The sequence below is a fragment of the Silurus aristotelis genome (assembly GCF_946808225.1).
Source record: "Silurus aristotelis genome assembly, chromosome: 22".
NCBI lineage: Eukaryota > Metazoa > Chordata > Actinopteri > Siluriformes > Siluridae > Silurus > Silurus aristotelis.
This window is the reverse complement of record NC_139595.1, coordinates 4723167-4743236: the sequence shown is the minus strand read 5'-3', so window position 1 is coordinate 4743236 and position 20070 is coordinate 4723167. Positions and strand designations below refer to the sequence as shown.

General features: G+C 38.0%; 1 protein-coding gene across 2 annotated transcripts in view; it reads left to right on the top strand.

Annotated features, from left to right (window-relative positions):
* Positions 1-20070, top strand: part of ncana (neurocan a) — a 97139-nt gene that overhangs the window by 12844 nt on the left and 64225 nt on the right. For both annotated transcript variants that reach the window (XM_083526280.1, XM_083526281.1), the window contains one exon: positions 19903-19973. In XM_083526280.1, the coding sequence (XP_083382406.1) occupies positions 19904-19973 (70 nt within the window). In that variant the 5' untranslated portion in view covers position 19903. The remainder of the gene's footprint in view (positions 1-19902; positions 19974-20070) is intronic.

Below are 20070 nucleotides of genomic sequence, written 5' to 3'. Positions count from 1 at the left end.
TTTTTGCCTCGACACAGGCGATGAGAGGTGACGCCACGTTTGGCTTTACTGAGAGCTAATTCATTGCCGTCGGTTTGGTGTGCGAGGCCCATGCCTCCTTGATTGTGACTGACAGACCCAGTGGCCATGCCTCCTTCAGGACAACATGACCAGCAATCAAAAGGTTATGCCCACTTTCTTTTGGACTGATGGTTGCCTTGTCTTTTGTAATAAATCTCAGAAAGCACACTTTTTCTTTTGTAATTGGGCATCCTATCAACCACACCCCCTTCTCTAGAGGCCACGGCCACTACATTTCTAAATACCCGAGCACTAGTAATAAAGAAGAGAGAAGGCGTGTGATATTGGATTTTAGTGAGATACAGAGAAACGCCTGCATCGATTCTCTAATGCTGCTCTCGTTCTGCTGGTTGTCGCACTCACTGTATGCTTGTTAATACAAATACACTTTCTATAGAGAATATTGACACTACAGGATTCACTGCACGTATTCATTAGACCCGGCAACAGGTGAGCTTGACTCTGGATTGTGTTTTGATTCAATATCTGTGAATACCAGGCGAAATATTTATAGCAGATTCCTACGATGTCAGCAGATATTGTTTTCAAGCTGATTTATATTTTAACAGAAAGCAATAGAATTGCTCGAAATGAGATAAAGCAGAACGAAAACAACAAAAAATAAATAAAAACAGCAGCACGAAGCGAGGGCAAAAAGCGCAGGTATTTTTTCGATGAGAGCGGATAGAAATACGAAAAGACATCCATGTTGGTAGTAAACATAAAAACACCTGTAATAATAAATGCCTGCCTTCTATTACTGTCATCTTCCTTCCTCCCAGGGTTGCAGTGTGTGTGTTTGTACGTGTGTGTGTGTGTGTGTGTGTGTGTGTGTGTGTGTGTGTGTGTGTGTGTGTGTGTGTGTGGTCTGTGTGTCTTTGTGTCTTTGTCAGTTGAAAGCTGATGTCTTATCGAGCCCTACAGAATGGACGCTGGTTAAACACACTGTGTCAAAATAAATACCTGAACGTGCGTGTGATAGACAGGGAATGTAAGCACCAGTCTAACCTGGCATTAACTGACGCAAGAAGGAGTCACTGTCCATTTTTTGGGACAGTCGTCCCGAACTGTCTCTGAATGATCTGTTTTTTTCTGTACAACTCTAACACAATCCACATCTTTATATTTATGTGTGCGTTCAACTACGTTATCGTTTCTATGAAAACTACTCAGCCATATAGACTTGTTAGGTTAATGCTACACAATAAACACAATGTTTTTAGAATATTTAGCAAAGAAAAGCAAATAATGGTTGATATGTCCAGGCTTTCTGTATTTAGATGATCGTTTAGTTAGTCATTTACCATTTCATAGACGGAGCCTCCAGTGCCAGTAGGTTTTTCTTGAAGACAGCCTTCAAGACAGAGGGTTTGTTGCTTTGTAATTTTACTTTATTTTTTGTCCCATTAACAAATGTTTATAGCTATTTGTGATTACAGGAACTAACTTGCCTCACAGATGTTTCACAACATTTAATGTATACTGCAAAAACTTCTCATCTAGTCAAGATTTTATTTGTGCCATAAAAATCTTACCCTATTTTAAGAATAAAATACTATGCAAGAGCAGATTGTGTAAGATTATAATGATTGTTTTGAGATTATCTAGCATTTTGTTCTTAAGCTTAAAGTTATTTTACCTGCAGCTTGTTCGTTAGTATTCATTATTCCGAATGTTTGTTTAATGTCAACACCAACACTTTTATTTACAACCTAATAACAAAATATGAGATTGCAGTATTAAGTTGGTCATTATTTTTTAGAACTTTCTTCTTTATACCAACTACTTATGGCTTTTTACTGCATTGTTCTGTAGATTGATTTCAGTTTCTAATGTTGGATATTTTCCAGTGTTCAGTAATGACATTCAATAGTGTTGTATTTTGTAATAATTGTAAGTATTTTGAGAAGCAGCAAGTAAGAATTTTGCAAGCAGCATCTACTTTGTGTTACAAGACAGTCTAATAAATCATTTGAAAAAATAATTGTTGACTATGCATTTGTGAGTGATCTTGATTTTAATGCTAATCTTGTTTCTAGTTTAAATGCTTTGTGGCATTTCGAAACAGAATATACAATGATGACAAATCTTAAATTAAAGGGAAATTCTTAATTAACAAGCTAGTTTAAAGTTAATTAGACTAAATCGATTGCTTGGATGAAGCGTTTTAATGCTTATTTTAAGACATTTTGTTCTTTTCTATAGCATAGATATGTTTTCTTATTTCAAGAAATCTTACCAAGTGTAAATTCTCTTATAATAATCTTATAATTAGACATGTTTCTAGTGTTCTTGAATCAATTATTTATTTATATTTAGACAGTTATTGTTTGCAGTGTAACTCTAACTGGATTAAAAAAGTTTTACAGTTTAGTAACTGTTACTGTGCACCGTTGATTGTTTTCCATATGCTCGGTTGTGTTTTATTCTTTCCAGGTTGAAGCGATGCATAATGCTTCTCATTTCATGTGTCTAGGACAAGCTTTTTCAAAAGCTGCGAACACACACCTAGTTTATATTGATTATTCCATTGACTACATTGGCCTAAGATGCAATCAATCAGACAATTAGATGATCTGATCAGCATTGACTCTTGACCTTTGACTCGTCTCCACAGGACTTTGTGGAAGATTAATTGCCCGCTGCGGCTAAAGAAATGGGTAAAGAGTCCAACGCAGAAACAGAGACCAAAGCCAGACGGAGAGGCTTTTGTGTAAATTTAGCTTGTATTTTTTTCCTTTTGACATGAAAATGTATAGTTTTTTTTTCTTTATTCTAAATTCACAAAGCTTTGGTGGCACCCGGCTGACCTGCAGTGATACACTAGTGCCTTGGACAAAAGTGCAGAGAATCAGAATGACCAAAAGCTTTGTTGTATTAAACACTTAGATAGCATTGTTGTGGCTCAGAGAGTGTGTGTGTGTGTGTGTGTGTGTGTGTGTGTGTGTGTGTGTGTGTGTGTGTGTGTGTGTGTGCATGCTGGAGGTTGCTGTGTCTGCAGTAGGGACACTTTGACGCTCCCTGACGTTGCCGAATACAAAGAGCTGCATGAAAAAGCAGCTTCAAGTGCAACGATTATACTTGAGATGTGCTAGAAAGGAGTGTTACGGTTTCACTGAGTTTTTTTTTTATCTAATTTTTGGATAGATACAGTTTGGTGGATTATTAAGCTTGAGAGAATTTTATTGTGTGTAAAAATACTTTTCTACTTAGTGCCATTTTGTGTTCTTTATTGATTAGTATGAACTGGGCTTAATGTGTGCTGACTCTTGTGCTCCTCACTGCCAAACTGGCCCATCCATTGATTATAGATACTGTGCCACTGTATTCACACACATAATTAGAAAAAAACTTAATTAATCCGTAATAAAAATAGGAAAAAAAATAACCACAACATGGAATAGGAGTCGTTTTATCACCATCCACAAACTGTGGTCACGCTATAGTTTTCGTTCAATTGACTCCCATTCAAAACATACTCGCATGTCACTGCACCCCAAACTTTAAGTTTGATAACCTTGTGCTTTTTATATACACCGATCAGGCAAATCATTATGACCACCTGCCTAATATTGACTGGTCTGTCGCTACGCAGCCCCATATTTAACAAACTGCGCTGCACTGTGTATTCTAGCACCTTTCTGTCAGAACCAGCTTTAACTTCTTCAGCAGTCTGAGCTACAGGAGTTCGTCTGTTGGATCGGACCACACAGGCAAGCTTTCGCTCCCTACATGCCTTAATGTGCTTTGGCCCTGTCGCCGGTTCACCACTTTTCCATCCCTGGAGCACTTTTGCTAGATCCTGATTACGGAAAATCACACAAGACCTGCAGTTTTGGAGATGCTCTGACCCAGTCGTCTAACCGTCACAATTTGGCCCTTGTCAAACTCGCTCACATCCTTACACTGGCCTATTTTTCCTGCTTTTAACACGTCAACTTTGAGGACAAAATGTTCAATTGCTGCCTTATAAATAAATCCCACCCACTAACAGGTGCTGTGATGAAGAGATAATCAGTGTTATTTACTTCATCAGTGATAATGTTATCATTTTATGCCCGTAGTATTTTTTAAGGTGTTACAGCAACCCATTTTATACAACACAACTTTATAAGAATATAAATGCAAAAAAAAAGTCTGTTTAACAGTATCACTATATTCATAAACAGGTTAGATATTTGATTATTCAGTTGGCACCTATTTTTTTGGAAGAAAGTGCTCAAAGAAATTTTGCCTCCTGAAAGTATAGTGTAACTGCAGCTTTAAAGAACCACACAAAAACGAATATAAACACACAATTTATATGCTCTCAAGGTGTATGGGCAATGCCAGCTAGCTAGCTAATAAAACCATAAAACGAGGTATTACAAATAAAGCTAGCTATCGTGTGACTGGTGGAACGGTTTCTTTTTAAATTCAGCCATGACTCTCATTTGAGTTTCATTGAGGTATTAATTCTGCCACAGATCCTGGCCTTTAAATCCCTAACCAAATATAGAACGAGACAAAAAGGTGACATGAGATTTCTCTGAGATTTAACGAAAGACCATGCTTAGGCCGAGTGGGATTTGGAGACACAAAGATTGACACTAAAACAAACATAACCGGTTTAACAGATTTCATTCACATTTCAAGTGTTGGCTGAACATGCGCTGAACAAAAATTGCAGTCAAAGTGATATTAGCAAATCGTTTAAAAGACCAAGTAAAAGTAAATGAGGTTTTCTTCAGATATGTCTACAGTATATAGACACAATAGTAGAGTAACTAGCTGTACCAAATATACTGAAGGATTACAAAGGAAAGGAAAACCAATACATCTTAATAGAATTTATGGCCACCACAGAATCAGTGCTTTGTGGTATAAATTCAAGTCTGTAAATGAGAACTGGAGGGAAGAATATAATTCTTACAAAAATGGTGGTAGCTTCTAATGTTTTGAGCTAAAAGACAAGTGAAATGTAGCCCATATTCATTAATTTTGTCTATCAACACTAGACATAGACAAAACTACTGGGGCACCTGACTTTTCAAGTTTGGTTCATTTCCAAACTGTTACCACAACTTTAAAGGCACGTAATTGTATAGGATGTATTTGGATGTGTTAGCATTACATTTTCCTTTCAACAAACCCGTTCCAACATGGCACAAAGTCAGCTCCATTAAGATATGCTTTACATGGGTTGGAGTGGAAGATCTGACCTTAACCTTACTGAAAACCTTTGGGATGAATTGGAATGCACATGAAAACCTAATGGTCAGGTGTCCACAAACTTTTGTCTATGTATTGTAGCTATAGCTAACTATATTCATAGGTAACTACATATAGCTTAAAATATGTAGTGTATCCTAGCCTAAATAACATTGTTTCATTAGTTTTGCTCGACATGTCTTATAGCTTCAGTAAAATGCCTGTGAAAGATTTCAGCAATAAAAAAAAAAAAGAAAAGGTGCTCATAAAAACTGTACACCAGTAATTTATTGAAAACTGAAACACTCAGTTTCACTCAGAACTTTTGCCAAAGTGCAAAAGTTCAAACTCCAAAGTCATCTGTCTATGAAAAAAATCATTTTAATGCTAAGCACCACTGATTTGTGACAACGTGTGATTTCGACCTTGATTAGCCTCTGCTATGATTGCATGCGAGTTACATCATGAAAATGAGTAAAAAAAAAAACAGTGGACTGAAGGAACATGCTGCAAAAAGAAAACTTTCCCCCACTTTTTTCCCCCACTTATATGAATACATTATTTTAAGTCATGCTGCCAGATGCCGTTCTGACTGTGGATGTGTGTTTGTTTTGGTCTGACAGTAAAAACTAGTCTTTGACCTCATGGATAAGAAATGTTTCCCATGCTAGGTTAATGAAGGGCTATTCATTAAGCAAATGACCACACTTCAAACTCTGATGTTTTGAGCTTGAATGTGATGTTTAATATGCACATGATATATACACTATATGGAAAAATGTTTGTGGACACCTGATGTTCTTTTTGAACATCCCATACGACATTTAGTCCCCATTTGCTCTTATAATAACCTCCACTATTCTGTGAAAATGTTCCACTAGATTTTAAAGTGTGGTTTTAGGGATTTGTGGTCATTCAGCTGAGGTCAGAGCTCTATAGCAGGCCACTCAAGATCTTCCACTAAAACCCATGTAAACCATAGCTTCAGCTTGCTGGAGTTGGCATTGTGTACAGGGGGAATTTTCTTCTTGGATCAGGTTTGTGTCTCCTAGCTCAGGTGAAGGGAAGGGATTTTTTTTAAGTAGTTAATAAATCATAGTACTTTGAATACTGTGGATACTTAAATACATTCGAAGGCAAATACTTTTGTACTTTACTCAAGTGGAGGTTTAAAGGGAGCACTTTTACTTTTACTGAAGAAATATTTCACCTAGTATTTCTCTACTATTTCTCAAGTACATGCTTTGTGTTCTTCATCTACCACTGATCGCTTTATACTGCATTGAATTCTCTCTCTGTCTGTAGAGAAAGTGGAAGTGGTAGCAAGTATTTCTTCATTTGTTTCAAATGAAAATCGTTTTTTAACAGTTTTAAAGAATCTCCACAGGTTTAATGCTACTAAAACTGCCATAGCAGACCAAAGAATGAAGTATTGCTCCCACTCAGTTACCGTTGCACTCTTGGACTTAACATCCAGAGTAAATCTGTTCTTTTTTTTTTTCTTTTTTTTCTTTATCCCTCACACCTTTTCTCATCTCAGCACCAGAGATGCTAATTACTATTCTGTACCTTCACATGGACATGTTGTACGACTCTTCATCAAGAGTTCTGCTGCACTGAAGACAAGCAGCTCTGAGTCACAACTCCTGTCTGACTATTTTCAGAACACGAAGCGGCATAATTAATAATAAAACCAAAGCTTAATTGACAACTCTTGAAAGAATTGTAAACATACTTTTTTTTGGAGGGGACAGAAATGCTCCATTAATTCATTCATTTCCTGCCTGTTCTATCCAGCCTGGATGAAATAATAGATGACAACTTCTAATTGCTCTTATGAACACCTGAAGAGAAAAAGTGATGACACAGGATAGACATTCTTGATAATTATTCCTGGAACCGCAGCATGTAAATGAGTTGCTTATTACAACCTAGCAATTAAATCGAACAGAACCGTGTTGTAATCATTCACAAAGGCCTCAGGACTTTTTTTTTGCAGACACTAGCACGACTTGTTATAATTTATTATTTCTTTGTGCAAAAAGCCTCTTTTTTTTTTTTTTTTTTTTTTTTTTTTTTTTTTACCATGGTCAGAATAGAAGGTTCTTGGTCTGAACTGTGTATTTTTTGAAAATAGTAGTAGGGATGCTTTTTGCTTGTTTGCTTTTTGATTTAATACCATGTACATTCAAGACCATCCAATATCAATACAATATCAGTATCAAGTATTATTAGTATTAAATAGACTACAATGTGTTAGGTTTTGTTACAATTTTGACTTTTTTTTTTTGATTGATTAACGTTCCTGCTTTTGAAAAAAATTATCTCAGAAGGTCCATATGATGCAACAAACCCAAGATGTGTGACTGAGTGACAGAATGTTGACATGTTTGTACAATGAACGAAGACAAAGTGGAAGCAGAAATACTTTCTGTTGACCTAGTAAATATTAATCTCATTTATTAAATAAATGACAGGTATGCAACGGTGCTTTAGTGCCACATTAAAAAAAGAAATCTAAGATTAAGTCGTAGCATTGCGAAAATAAAGTCGAGATATTTTGAGAATAAAGTAAAGATTACAAGAATTAAGTCATAGCAGTAAGAGAATAAAGTTGAAATATTTTGAGAATAATGTCAAAATTGCGAGAATAATGTTGATATGTGAAACTTACAAGAATAAAACAAAATGTTTTAAAAAAAAAGTTGTAGCAATACGAGATTAAAGTGGTAATATTTTGAGAAAAATCACAGAATTGTAAGAAAGAATTTGCTGTTTTGCATAAAATGGATGAATTTGGTTAAATCCTACTTTAGGTTAGGATTTAGCAATAAGAAAATGATTTGTCTTTTGGCGCATCAGCACTGAGTTATAATTAGTAAAATGGACACTGCAGCTGTTATGTAGGAAACGTAATTTATTCAGAAGAAAAATTCAGACAGACAATGAATCTTTTTTACAGTGGTAAAAGGCGACCAGTGGTCGACTCGAAGGTTATCGACGGTTACATCTGCATGCTGTTCGAAGAGGAAATGTTGTTTCTCAAGAGACTATGAGGATGATGATCAAAGAAATCAACCCTGAAGGAGATAAACACTGGCACGTGCCAGTACTTCAGCCGTGTCCTAATGCCTTGTGGCATGTGGACTTTATTCTCGTATTGCTACGAATTTATTCTCAGAATTTCGACTTTATTCTTGTACTGCTATGACTTTATTCTTATAATTTTTACTTTATTCTTGAAATATTTCGACTTTATTCTTGTACTGCTACTACTTTATTCTCGTATTGCTAAGACTTTATTCTTGCAAGGTTGACTTTTTTTATCAAAATATTAGGATTTTATTCTTGAATTGCTACGGCTCTCGTAATCTTGGATTTAAAAAAGAAAATTTAACATGCAATTAAAATGCTATCATACAGGTAGAAGTGATATTTTAATGTGAGAGTCAATCCTCTCCTGACCAACCCAGTATTGAAAAGTAAAGTATTAACACTTAACACCAATCCCTAATCAGCACAAAATGGCTTATGTTGCTCTTGCCCAAACATGTACTTTGTCTCTTAGCCTAGTTCAATGAATTAGTGAATAGTTAAAAGTCAATGCTGTTATAGGAATCAGTAATAGGGTTGTGGGATGCAGCAAAAGTGGGATAAAGCTCACATCACACTATTTATAGCACCAGAATATTAGTGACATCAAGTCACCTAGAATTTAATAAATGGAAGGAGTCTGATTTTTGAAGAGTTTGATTTGAATGGACATCAGTTACCCATGTGTGTAGACAAAGCAGTCATACATTCCACCTGCAGAAAATTACATTATTGACCATGAAAGTACTGGTATTATAGGAATGTCGAAATTATTCTTGATCTTCCATCAAGGGCCTCTTTTATAAGTCAAGTGCCCTTGGATCTCTGCAAGTTTTTTTTTCCTATTCATCCACATGCTATGAGAAACAGGAAGCTCCTGGAAAAGTGGGCAAATGGCAGCCATTTACGGAGCCCACACTAACACAGAGCAGTGTTGCTGTGACGCTATTAGTGTCAAATGTGGTTTGCTTTGATGGCCATGGAGAACAGGAAGTGGACTGGCACTGTGCTCAGTAACTGGCATTGAGAGACTTGGCATTGCAGGAGACTGTTAAAGAGAGGTCTAGCTTCAGAGCCAGGCTACACTAATGCCTAGCCAAAATGCCAAGGGGGAATCTGGATTTCCCAAACCCTCCTAAATGGCTGGGAAGGATATTGAAGTCCCAAAAGCATTCAAAAAGCATTAATCTTTTTTGGTGTTGTTGTTGGAGACAGGGTTGCTGGTTTTTTTTTTTTGTTTTTGTTTTTTGTTTTTTTGCAAAAGGTTTGTCTGGCAGGTAGCTCTGGCCCTGGACTGACAGTTGGCGAGAACCCAGTATGGGGGCATTGAAGTCTGTGACAAAGACCTTGCAGGTTTGAGTATTGGAAAGGTACAGGTTGTACCGCAGTCTCTGAAATGTGCCTTTTTGTGATCACAGCTTTGACAAACTGAAAAGTAGCATGGTTCAGTAAAAATAAAGATTAGAACATGGTACTGAAGCTTGCTTGATGACTTGTTTGTTTAGTAGTGTGGTTTGTAGCATCTCACCAAATCAGGATTTTGATTTTTCTAAAATAAAATAAACTAATTTAATGGAGTGGAAAATGCATTTATTTTTCGAAATGCTACATTTATACACTTATCCCAGCGTTTAACATAACCCTGGAAAGATTTGTCAGTACGCCTGAACCATCCTAGGACAGCCTGCATCACTTTGTCATCAGTGTTGAAATGCTGACCACTAAGGATCTTTTACAAGGGACCAAATAGGCCTTCAACTCTTCTGTCCGTGTCAAAGTGGAAATCGGTCTTCTTACCCAGTGTGCCCAACTTTTGTTGTCTGCCATCTTGATTAACGCTCTCTGGACTCGCCTGCGACATGTGCGCACCTTTCAGCAATAGGACAAACAAGACACTTACTACTGCAAGTGGTACTGCCATGCTAGCATCAATTTTTATACGTGTAAAAATACGTGTGGACGTGTAGTGACCACTACTGCTGTTGCTTGTGGGTGTGCACATGTCCAGCATTACTTTAGTTCTAATGAGAAATCCTAGTAGCTACAGTATATATCGAGATTTGAAGCTACCTGGGTAGACACACTTTCACAAATGTACTCAAACCTTAATGCTTCATTTAATATTAAATGCATTTATAATTTGGAAAGTTTGTTTTTTTCGACCATGCTTTATTTTATTTCCCAATGCCTCGATGTGCAAGGAAAGTTGAATACAGTATGTTCAGAATAGTTAGGAATAGGCTTCCATTATTGCAGGTCAAACAGTAAAGAGGAACTAATTGCAGGCTATATAAGACATGAGAGAGGTCCTAAAAAAATCTTGAAACACATTAGTTACAACAGTGGCTCATTCAATCGTTTGAATTTGCGACTTCACCAAATTATTTAATTAAGAAAATCTTCAGTCACACTTCACTAAAAATCACAGCTCTATATTGCTCACACGCATCGAAAACCAAATGAGGCCTGTCACTTTATTGCTTGCTGGTGTGAACGAATAAGAGCCTAATGATGCCGCTGTTAAGACCCAGACTCTTTCTCTATATGAGCAAGATGGCCTTGCTCGTATCATCGATCTGGTTTTATACCACAGTCATTAGAGAACTGAATCGCCTTTCGAGCCTTACGGTTCTCAACCGACATTCCAGAGATTTTCATCTCGGCCGATTAAACCTGTGTGTGAGAGAAAGAAAGAAACACATGGCAATATACTGAAAAAAATAGACATCTTTTCCTACATCTGTCCTCCTCTCCAATTTCTTTCTCTTTTTCTACTGTTTACTGTGAAGCGTGTAAATGTTTAACTGGCTGGATCCCAGCAGTGTGTCTGGGGATGTCTTTGAAATGTCATTCTTGGGTTGAGGCTTAACAGACAGCATCAGCAGACACACAGACCTCTGACGGTCGGTTTATTGCATAGAGAACTTCTTAAAGGTTGTCTTTATTTTTACCACTTTATTTTGTGTTTTTCTGTACAAATTGTAACGCAAAGAAAATATAAGAACACATTGAATATAAGTACTTTCTTGATTTTATATAGAGTGGTATGGATCTACATGTCCTTTCATCTGATGCTAATGTTTCAAAAAAAAAAGTTCTGTGAGTCTTCTCAGTGTTTCTTTATACTATTTTGTATTTTTCTTTCTCTGAAAGGTCACTGATGCACTAGCTCATATTTTATGACACCTACACCTACAGCATCTTTAGTTAGCTAGCAAACATTGTTCTTATGTAGCTTCCATGATAGCTACTGCTGAAGGGGTAACAAATTGTATTTGGTACCTGGCTAGCTCAGATAAAGAAGCTAAACCTATCACTCCTGGCATTTATTACACAATGCATTATTTAGCCTAATGTAAAACTGGCTTGCTAGTTAACATGTCTAGCTAATTAGCATCAAATAACTACTGCTGGATTGAAATGTTAGCTAAATGAATCAGGGTTTAACATGGCTAGCTGAAATAATGTAATTGAACTAGTAAAAGCTTACATTTGATGGCGTAGTCAGTGATCTATAGATTGAGAGTATAAATGATAATAATGGGAAATGAAAATGTGCTTTACTTAATCTCGTGAGCAGCATTCAGCCAGAGAGATAGAAAGACCAGATCGTTGTTTTGGTAAAATATAATTATAGTATAATAAGGGCTCCTTCAGTTGGCAGGTCTGACAGAGGCTGTGAAGAGTTCACACAGGGACTGACAGCTCGTCCAAAACCCTCAGCCACAGGCTGAATTTCGAGACACACTCGTCTTCGTTTCTCCCACCTCTAATTGAAAGATGTTCCCTCACTTTTTCCACCCACCATTACCTCTGGGGTAAACTGGCACATTGACTGTGACATCAAACTAATTCTCTCGTTTCTCATCACTTCTCCGCATCATCTGTTATAGAATTGGGAAAATCCAAACAACACAATAATACTAAATAAAAAAATAATAAAAAAAACACAAGCTCAATCAGTATCAGGAACACACATGTGTAGGAGGTTCCAGAGCCGTAATCCTGCGTAAACTGGATCCCGCTTTCTGTTTGTGGTTGCTGGCTTCGTTTAAAATTCTAACTATTCATTACTTCCTGCTCGCAGTTCCTGGTCTATTTTAATTATCTGGGGGGTGTGTGTTTGATTGACTTTGTGTGTGTTTTAATCTCCAGGAATCAGTAATCACCCCACATCCCCGGAGCAAGACAGAGTTTTAGTACCACAGCAAATTGATTACAATGTTTTCATTTATTATTGAATGTTCTTGAAATGACTTTTATATATAAATAGCAATAAACATTGTCTACTGGCACATATTGAGGTGTGAATTGGATGCAAGTGCAGATACATTTAATTATATACTTATAGTGTACTTATAGTATAACTATACAAAAGAAACAAACTAAAAATGATATATGGAACATAAGTATAAGAACAACAACAACAAATATTTTATATATAATATATTGCTATGCCTCAATAGGGACTGGGCAGGTCACATTTTTGTCTTCTTGGTGATGGTTCCAATGAGCCACAGTCCAGATGGAATGCATAGTTTTGAAGTATGGTATGGTAGCCATGTTGGTGCAAATTTTGGGGCAAAATGCATATTTTCATGAATTGAAGAAAGTCATGTGACATAAGCAGTGACTGATGTGAAACGTGGTCTATATAGCTGGCATAATCCTGAAAGTTTCCTCACCAGTCCTGAAGACTCATTCATATATATATATATATATATATATATATATATATATATATATATATATATATATATATATATATATATATATATATACTACAAACTTAGAGATTGTTCATTTCACTCTATTAGTTAACAAGGACAATATGTATCAAGGTGAACTTTTTTTTTTATATATAAAATGAAGCGATTGATGCCCTCAGCAGTACTGTCATTTCTAATTCCCATCCAATTATACTCTTCTGGTGGTATTTAAATGTGAACCACACACTTCTTTCCCATCACTTGTCCCCTCTAAAAGGTACAGAGCAAAGGAAACCACTGGATCGATGAGGGTTATGGCATCTCAGCGCTTCCAATATGGCTGCCTGTGCTATGGGGCTCATCCATCACTACTGCCAGAAGAAGTTTGATTAAGCTTAGGGTCCTAACAGGGCTCTGTCCTCACCTTGGGGATTTATGATCAGGCCCTGAAGAGATACTTCTTCATGCAATGCAGTGATACGCAGCCAGGCATGCTGGGGGAATAGGGCCAGAAAGGCGGAGTGTTTTCTTTATGCCTCATGGGTGTGATTCAGAGCGATGGATGATGTCTTCTTTCCGCAGTAGCTACAGGGAACTGGTTATATCCCAGGTAGAAACATTAAAAAAACTACTGATGCACATTATTACATTAATAACAATGATGTTATTCAGTAAGGAATTCTCAAGGCTGATTGGACAGAGGCTGATGAGGCTCCTTTTCTATGTAGAGAGGATCTGAAGGTCAAGAACCAGTCTCCTGATATTTTGCTCTGTTGTAACTACATGTAGAGTACAGTCAAAAGATATTAGGCTACATAAATGCTACAATATTCATTTTTTCTGTACCCTAACATAATCTAGAGAGAAAATTGTGAGTGATAAGATCCCTATTAGGTCTTCTTGTAGATAAAAATTGCAGCAATTTTCGTATTATAAAAGTACTTACAGTAATCTAAACAAGATATCATGGACATATCGCCAACTTCACCAACTCAGCGTTGCAAAACAGCGCAAAATTATTCATGTATGTGCATCTTGTGTTATTACAGTTCGTATCCCGAGGCTTCATGCTGACAGAAATGTAGATGTTTGCCCTCCGTCACTGTTTTTGCTGTAGACCTGACAGCATATCTACTGGCCCCCTTTTTCCTTAGGTGTATGATTTGCCAATTCGATAATCTTCTTATTTCTAATCCTTGATACCAGGGATCAGGAACAAATAAAAATGGAAGAGAAACCAGATCTCAGGGTTTTTGCATAAGCCTTCTTATGCACATGTCTGACTCATGTTACCATTAATAGGTGCCATCAGGAGACATCTTTTTTCTTTTTTTTTATGTGAGGTGTAAAAAGGGAAAGAGCTGCTCTACAGAAAATACAACGTTTTGGTTTTTACACATTTGGCCCGAATACTTCAGTGCCTGGGACACATTCTGGGGGAGGCTCTCAATCATTGGTTTGCTTTTACTGGTTTGCAAAGTGGAGGTACAAGGTTGATTCATTTGCTAGTTTTTATTCTTTGTACCATGCTGTAAATCCCTGCAAACGAGGAGCTGTTCTTAGATTCTTAGTCATGCAGGCCAACACAAGACATCCATTTTTCACAATTCTCTCCGTACAAGCAATTGGATGATAAAGGTGAGCTAATTATAGTGCTCCAGTGCTATGAGTGTCGGATTTTAGCCTACATATTAACAAGGCATTCTGTCTCCTCCGCTTATCATTATAATGACCAAAGGTGGAAGAGTTTGGTTGAATTGAGCTATAGTATTTATGAGGACCAGGAATCATTCTCTCTCTCAAAAATAGCTTTCACACTTGGTTCTGAGTCCAAAAAAAAATAAAATAAAATAAAATAACGCAAGCCAAGGGAACAAACGGCCAGAAGCTTGCATGCTCGTGGTTCCAGAGTCCAATTTCAATAACCTGCTGCCTCTTTGTAGAATCCAGGAGCAGGGCTAACCAAAGCAATTTAAATCACAGCCAACTAAAAGCCTTGTAAAGCCTGAAAGGGCCGACTTGTCTAAATGATTGGCTGTCCAAAGCTGAATGATTGTGCCGAGAGAGAATGGCGGATCCGATGCTGAATTTACAGTAGAGGCAGAAGCTGCGTCATCGTGCTCGAGCATTGAGAAGCTCATTCCAAATTTCAATCTCAATAGAGACTCTCTTGGGCACCGTTGGTGTCAATGCAGGGAGCATGCCCTTCCCAGGCCTGTAAATACGTCTCTCTTTAGCGCGCCTTTTCTTTTTCTTGTGCTTAAGTCTTTATTTATTTCACTGTCGTTTTCTTTTTACACTGTCTACCCTTCAGACTGTCCTAGCTGGTTGTACATTAGCCATTAAATTTTGGCTGCAGTCCCTAGCCATGATTTGACATTTTCTCACACCAACTCTCTCTCTCATTCTATCTTTTTTCTCTCACTCGCTCCTTCTTTCTATATCTCTTTATCTCTATCTTCCATTCACTCCCTGTAATGCTTGCTTTTATCTGTTTGTTGTTTCTCCCACCCACCCTCTCTCCCTCCCTCTCTTGCTCCATCTGTCTCTTATTTCGTCCAGCGCCTTCTCCATTAGGACTGCACAATATTGATATGGATTACAAACACTGAATATACATATACATAAACTATATTGTCAAAAGTTTGTGGACATCTGATCATATATAAGGTATTTGATTTTTGAGCATCGCATTCCACATTTAGTCCCAATTTGCCCTTATAATTCCTTCACACTTGTGGGAAGATGTTCCACTAGATTTGTGCTTGTGGAGATTTGTGTTCATTAGACACAAGGGTGTTAGTAAAGTCAGGTACTGATGTAGGTGAGGTGAGGATGCCTGGGGTGTAGTCAGCATTCCAATTCATCCCAATGGTGTATAATAGGGTTGAGATCAGGGCTCTATAGCAGGCCACTCAAGCTCTTTCTCTCCAACAATGCCATGCTGGAACAGGTTTTGGATTTCCAAAACACAAAGTTTTATGATACTGCATCCAAAGACATTCTATACAATTGTGTGCTTCCAGCTATGTGGTAACAGTTTGGAGAAGAACCACATATGGCATGAAAGGTCAGGTGTCCCAATACTTTTGTCCATATAGTGTACAACATAATCACCACTATGCCTCACAATGCAGTAGGGAAAGAAAAACATGTGAACGTGTTAAATATTTCTTGCCCATAGACCAATACCATCAAATCCTGTCCTGAACTTTACACGTTGTCCCTAAATTTGTTGGGTTTCCTTCAAGTTCCCAGGTTTCCTCGGAAAGCTAAAGCACTCCCGTTGTCCCCTCGTGTGAATGTACATGGGATTTAGGGGTGTGAAATTTTCTGCATTTTCTTAGTTTTTCAAATGTCTGTATCTGTCTTCAGATTGAAACCTGAAGTGGGTGTGGCCTAAGCAGAAAGTGTTTTTTGTTTGTTTTTGTCTTGCTTTTTAATTAAATATGAGCTTTGTCACTATGGCTTTGAGGCCTAGGGTGTAGTCAATGTTCCAATTCATCGCAAAGGTGCTGTCAGGGATCCACCAGCCACGCCTTCTCCTAACCCTCATATCCACCCTAGCAGCTCACCTGATAACTAATCATCATCACCTGGGTCACATCAGTCACCACCATATATAAACCCCAGTCGTTCACAGTCTCACCGTCCGTTCTACAGCTTAGGCCTACGAACATTGTGGACTCTCTCACCCTTTGTGTTTACATCACGCTTCATGTGTGTTGGACGTTTCTTTTGTTTTCTGTATTTCTTTTGTGTTTTAGTTCATGCCTGCGTGTTGTTCTGCTTTGCTCTTTCATTTCTTGAGTGACTTAAGTAAACACGTTTCTTGTACATTCAACCTCCGGTTTCCTGCGAGTTCTTGTGCCTGACAGGTGCTCAGTAGGGTTGAGCTCTATAGCAGGCCACTCAATATCTTCCACTCGAACCCATATTCTCTTTATGGGGCTTTGCTTTGCTTTGTGCTGGAAGACGGGTTTGGGTCTATTAGTTTAAGTGAAGGGAAAATTTTATGCTACCGCATTCAAAGACTTTCTATACAGCTGTGTGCCTCCAAGTATGTAGTAACCGTTTATTATCCATATAGTTTATTTTCCTAAATATGGTTAAACATGTAGTGTTGTTGAAACCGCTGCAACTATAAGTATGTTACTAGTCTTTTTACTAGTCTTGTTACTAGTCCTGTTACTAGCCTGTCAGGAATGTGGGCAGGAACAGGGCCATATTATTCTGTCCGAGAGTGAGACTGAGAGAAGGACCCAAATGCAGGATGCAAACAGAGAGTTTAAGAATAACAGTCTTTAATAAAAGAGACAGAAAAACACAGACCGAAAAACGGTTCCAAATCTGGCAGCGGCCAGACAGAGCAAAGCAAAGATAACCAAAATAAAAAATAAAAAAATCCAAGATAACTGAGCGATATAGGGCAGAGCAAAAACACAAACCAAAAACAGTCCAGAGCTCAAACCAGAACCTAGAGAGGCAGAGCTGAACAGGGATCAGGATCAGGAACCAGAACAGGCAGAATGGACATTCGGGGGCCACCCAGATGAGGATGGGTTTCCTTTTGAGTCTGATTCCTCTCAAGGTTTTCTCCTCATGCCCCACCTTATCTCAGGGAGTTTTTCCTTGCCACAGTCGCCACTGGCTCACTCATTAGGGACAAACTTACAGTTATAAGGTACATACTTTTATAACCGCTTTATCTTTGTAAAGCTGCTTTGAGACAGTATCCATTGTTAAAAATGCTAAATAAAAATACAATTAAATTGAATTGTATGTTAATGAGCATAATCGAAAGCTTTATATCTGACTGCTTGCATGATTTGAGGTATAATAACTTGCAGGAACTTTAAGATTCCATGTGAGCAATAAACAAAAATTATATTCCTCTTTATATTATTATTGAATGAACAAATAAATCAATGTCATTGGAGAAAGTTTTTTTTTTTTTTTTGAAAACTTAATCATCTAACACTGTACCACCCCTTTATCTGCAGTCTGTGTAAACGCTTACAGAACAAAACTGTGGCTCATTAGAAGACTCAGCAGACTTCTGCCATATTCATTTTGCCAAGACCAATATAGCACTACAGTTTAACAACCAATATATTGTGCAACTGTGTCTTTGCTCTCTGTTTTTTTTTTTTTTTCCTGGGGCAGTTTTTTTTCTGGCAGCTCATCTGTGTTCATGTCCTGCTGTCTGGCAGAATATTTTCTTCCTCCCCTCTTTCTCACTGGCATCTGGTTACTGTGCCCACATGATGCCCGTGTGATGCCCGTTCAGCTGCACCGGGCCCTCTCCACATGCATAATGGATGGGCTACATAAGCTCTCTTCACACTTGCCTTCTCGCTGCCAAGAGCTGGGCTGGCAAAATGCAAACATGCAAGCAATGTATTCAGGAAGCCAATTCGCAAAACCACACACACACACACACACACACACACACACACACACACACACACACACACACACACACACACACACACACACACACACACACACAGTCATTGGTCCTATGTATCTTTATAAAGAGCTTTGTCCTGGCCGCCATGTTCTGTAGCTTATTCACACTGTCATAGAAGAAAAACTTAAAGAAGGAATACGTGAGGTTTAGAGCTCTCTTCTGCCCTCTGTTGAAAACACACATAGTCTTTAAAAGAAAATTAGCAGCAAGCAGCTTTTCAAGGTGCTGGAGGGCCAGAAAAAAAATTTAATCCAATCTCAATATTTAGAAACTAGGGAGTTCCATTACACTGCAATTTTGGAAATTATAGTTTTTCTAAAGTATCTTTGCAAATGGTGCGATTATGACAGGTCTAGGGACATTGTTAAACTTTATAAACTGCACTTTTAAAGCCGCAGGCTCTGAGTGTATTTTTTTCTTTTTCTTTTTGCTGCAGGGTGAAAAGACAATAAAATGATACGTTTAAAAAAGTACTAGAGAACCTTTAAAAGGCAGCAAGACCACCCATGGAGAGAGAGAGAGAGAGAGAGAGAGAGAGAGAGAGAGAGAGAGAGAGAGAGAGAACAAGAGAAAGTCTTTCTCAGACGAATAATGAAAATGCTGAAAAACTGTGAAGAGGGGCTGCGAGCGAACTAGAAAGAAGGAAAAAAAGGAAAGACAAAGAGAGAGGGAAGGAAAGGGATAGCGACGCTTATTAACATTCAGCAAGTGCCAGCACTCAGGCCACCTGATTGCTATTCTATGTTTGATTAAAAAAAGTGAAACTTTTCGTACTTTCGGTTGTGTGAACACACATTTACATTAATCTTTCCCCTTCCTTCTGGTCATAAAGGACACACAGGCAGCTTAATAAACCCCGGTGTTTTTTTTTTTTTTCATTTTTCATCAGAACGCTGAGCGTGCCTCATCCGTTAAGTGTGTGTGTGTGTGGGGGGGGGGGCCCACTAGCGATTTCACGATGCCCTTACTACTGACGAATGTCACAGGTCGCCTCTGCTGAAAACAGGCTCTCGCTTTTCAGTCTTATCTGCCCGACGGAGTGTGTGTGTGAGCGTGTAATGATATGCTTGTGGAGATGGCAGCGAAAGGAGGTTGGCTGTGTTCTCACTGATGATGAGAGATTGGTGGAAGGTCAGGGTGCTGGTCTATAAATTATCAACAAAGATTTAGATAGAGAAAGAGAGAAAAAGAGAAAGAGGGAGAGAAAGGGACGGGCAAAAATCTTTTGGTGGAATCTTTTTTAATGAATGTCTTTGTGTGACCCTCAAACAGCCAATAAAGCTTCATTTCGCATTCAGATCACAGCAGAGTTTCCTATGTCTTAGCTTTCCCTACTTTGTATCTTACAGTATTCTCTCTGTATTTTTGCCTCGACAGGATGGGATGTGTGTGTGGTCCCGGTGGGCTGCAGGCTCTGCTCATGCTCCTCTGTCTCTTGACTGGATGTGGTAAGTCAAAGATGTACAGTACCTCGCTTCATATTTTATTCTCCTCTTTGTATACATTTTCATGTTTACATATAGGATGAGATATATATATATATTT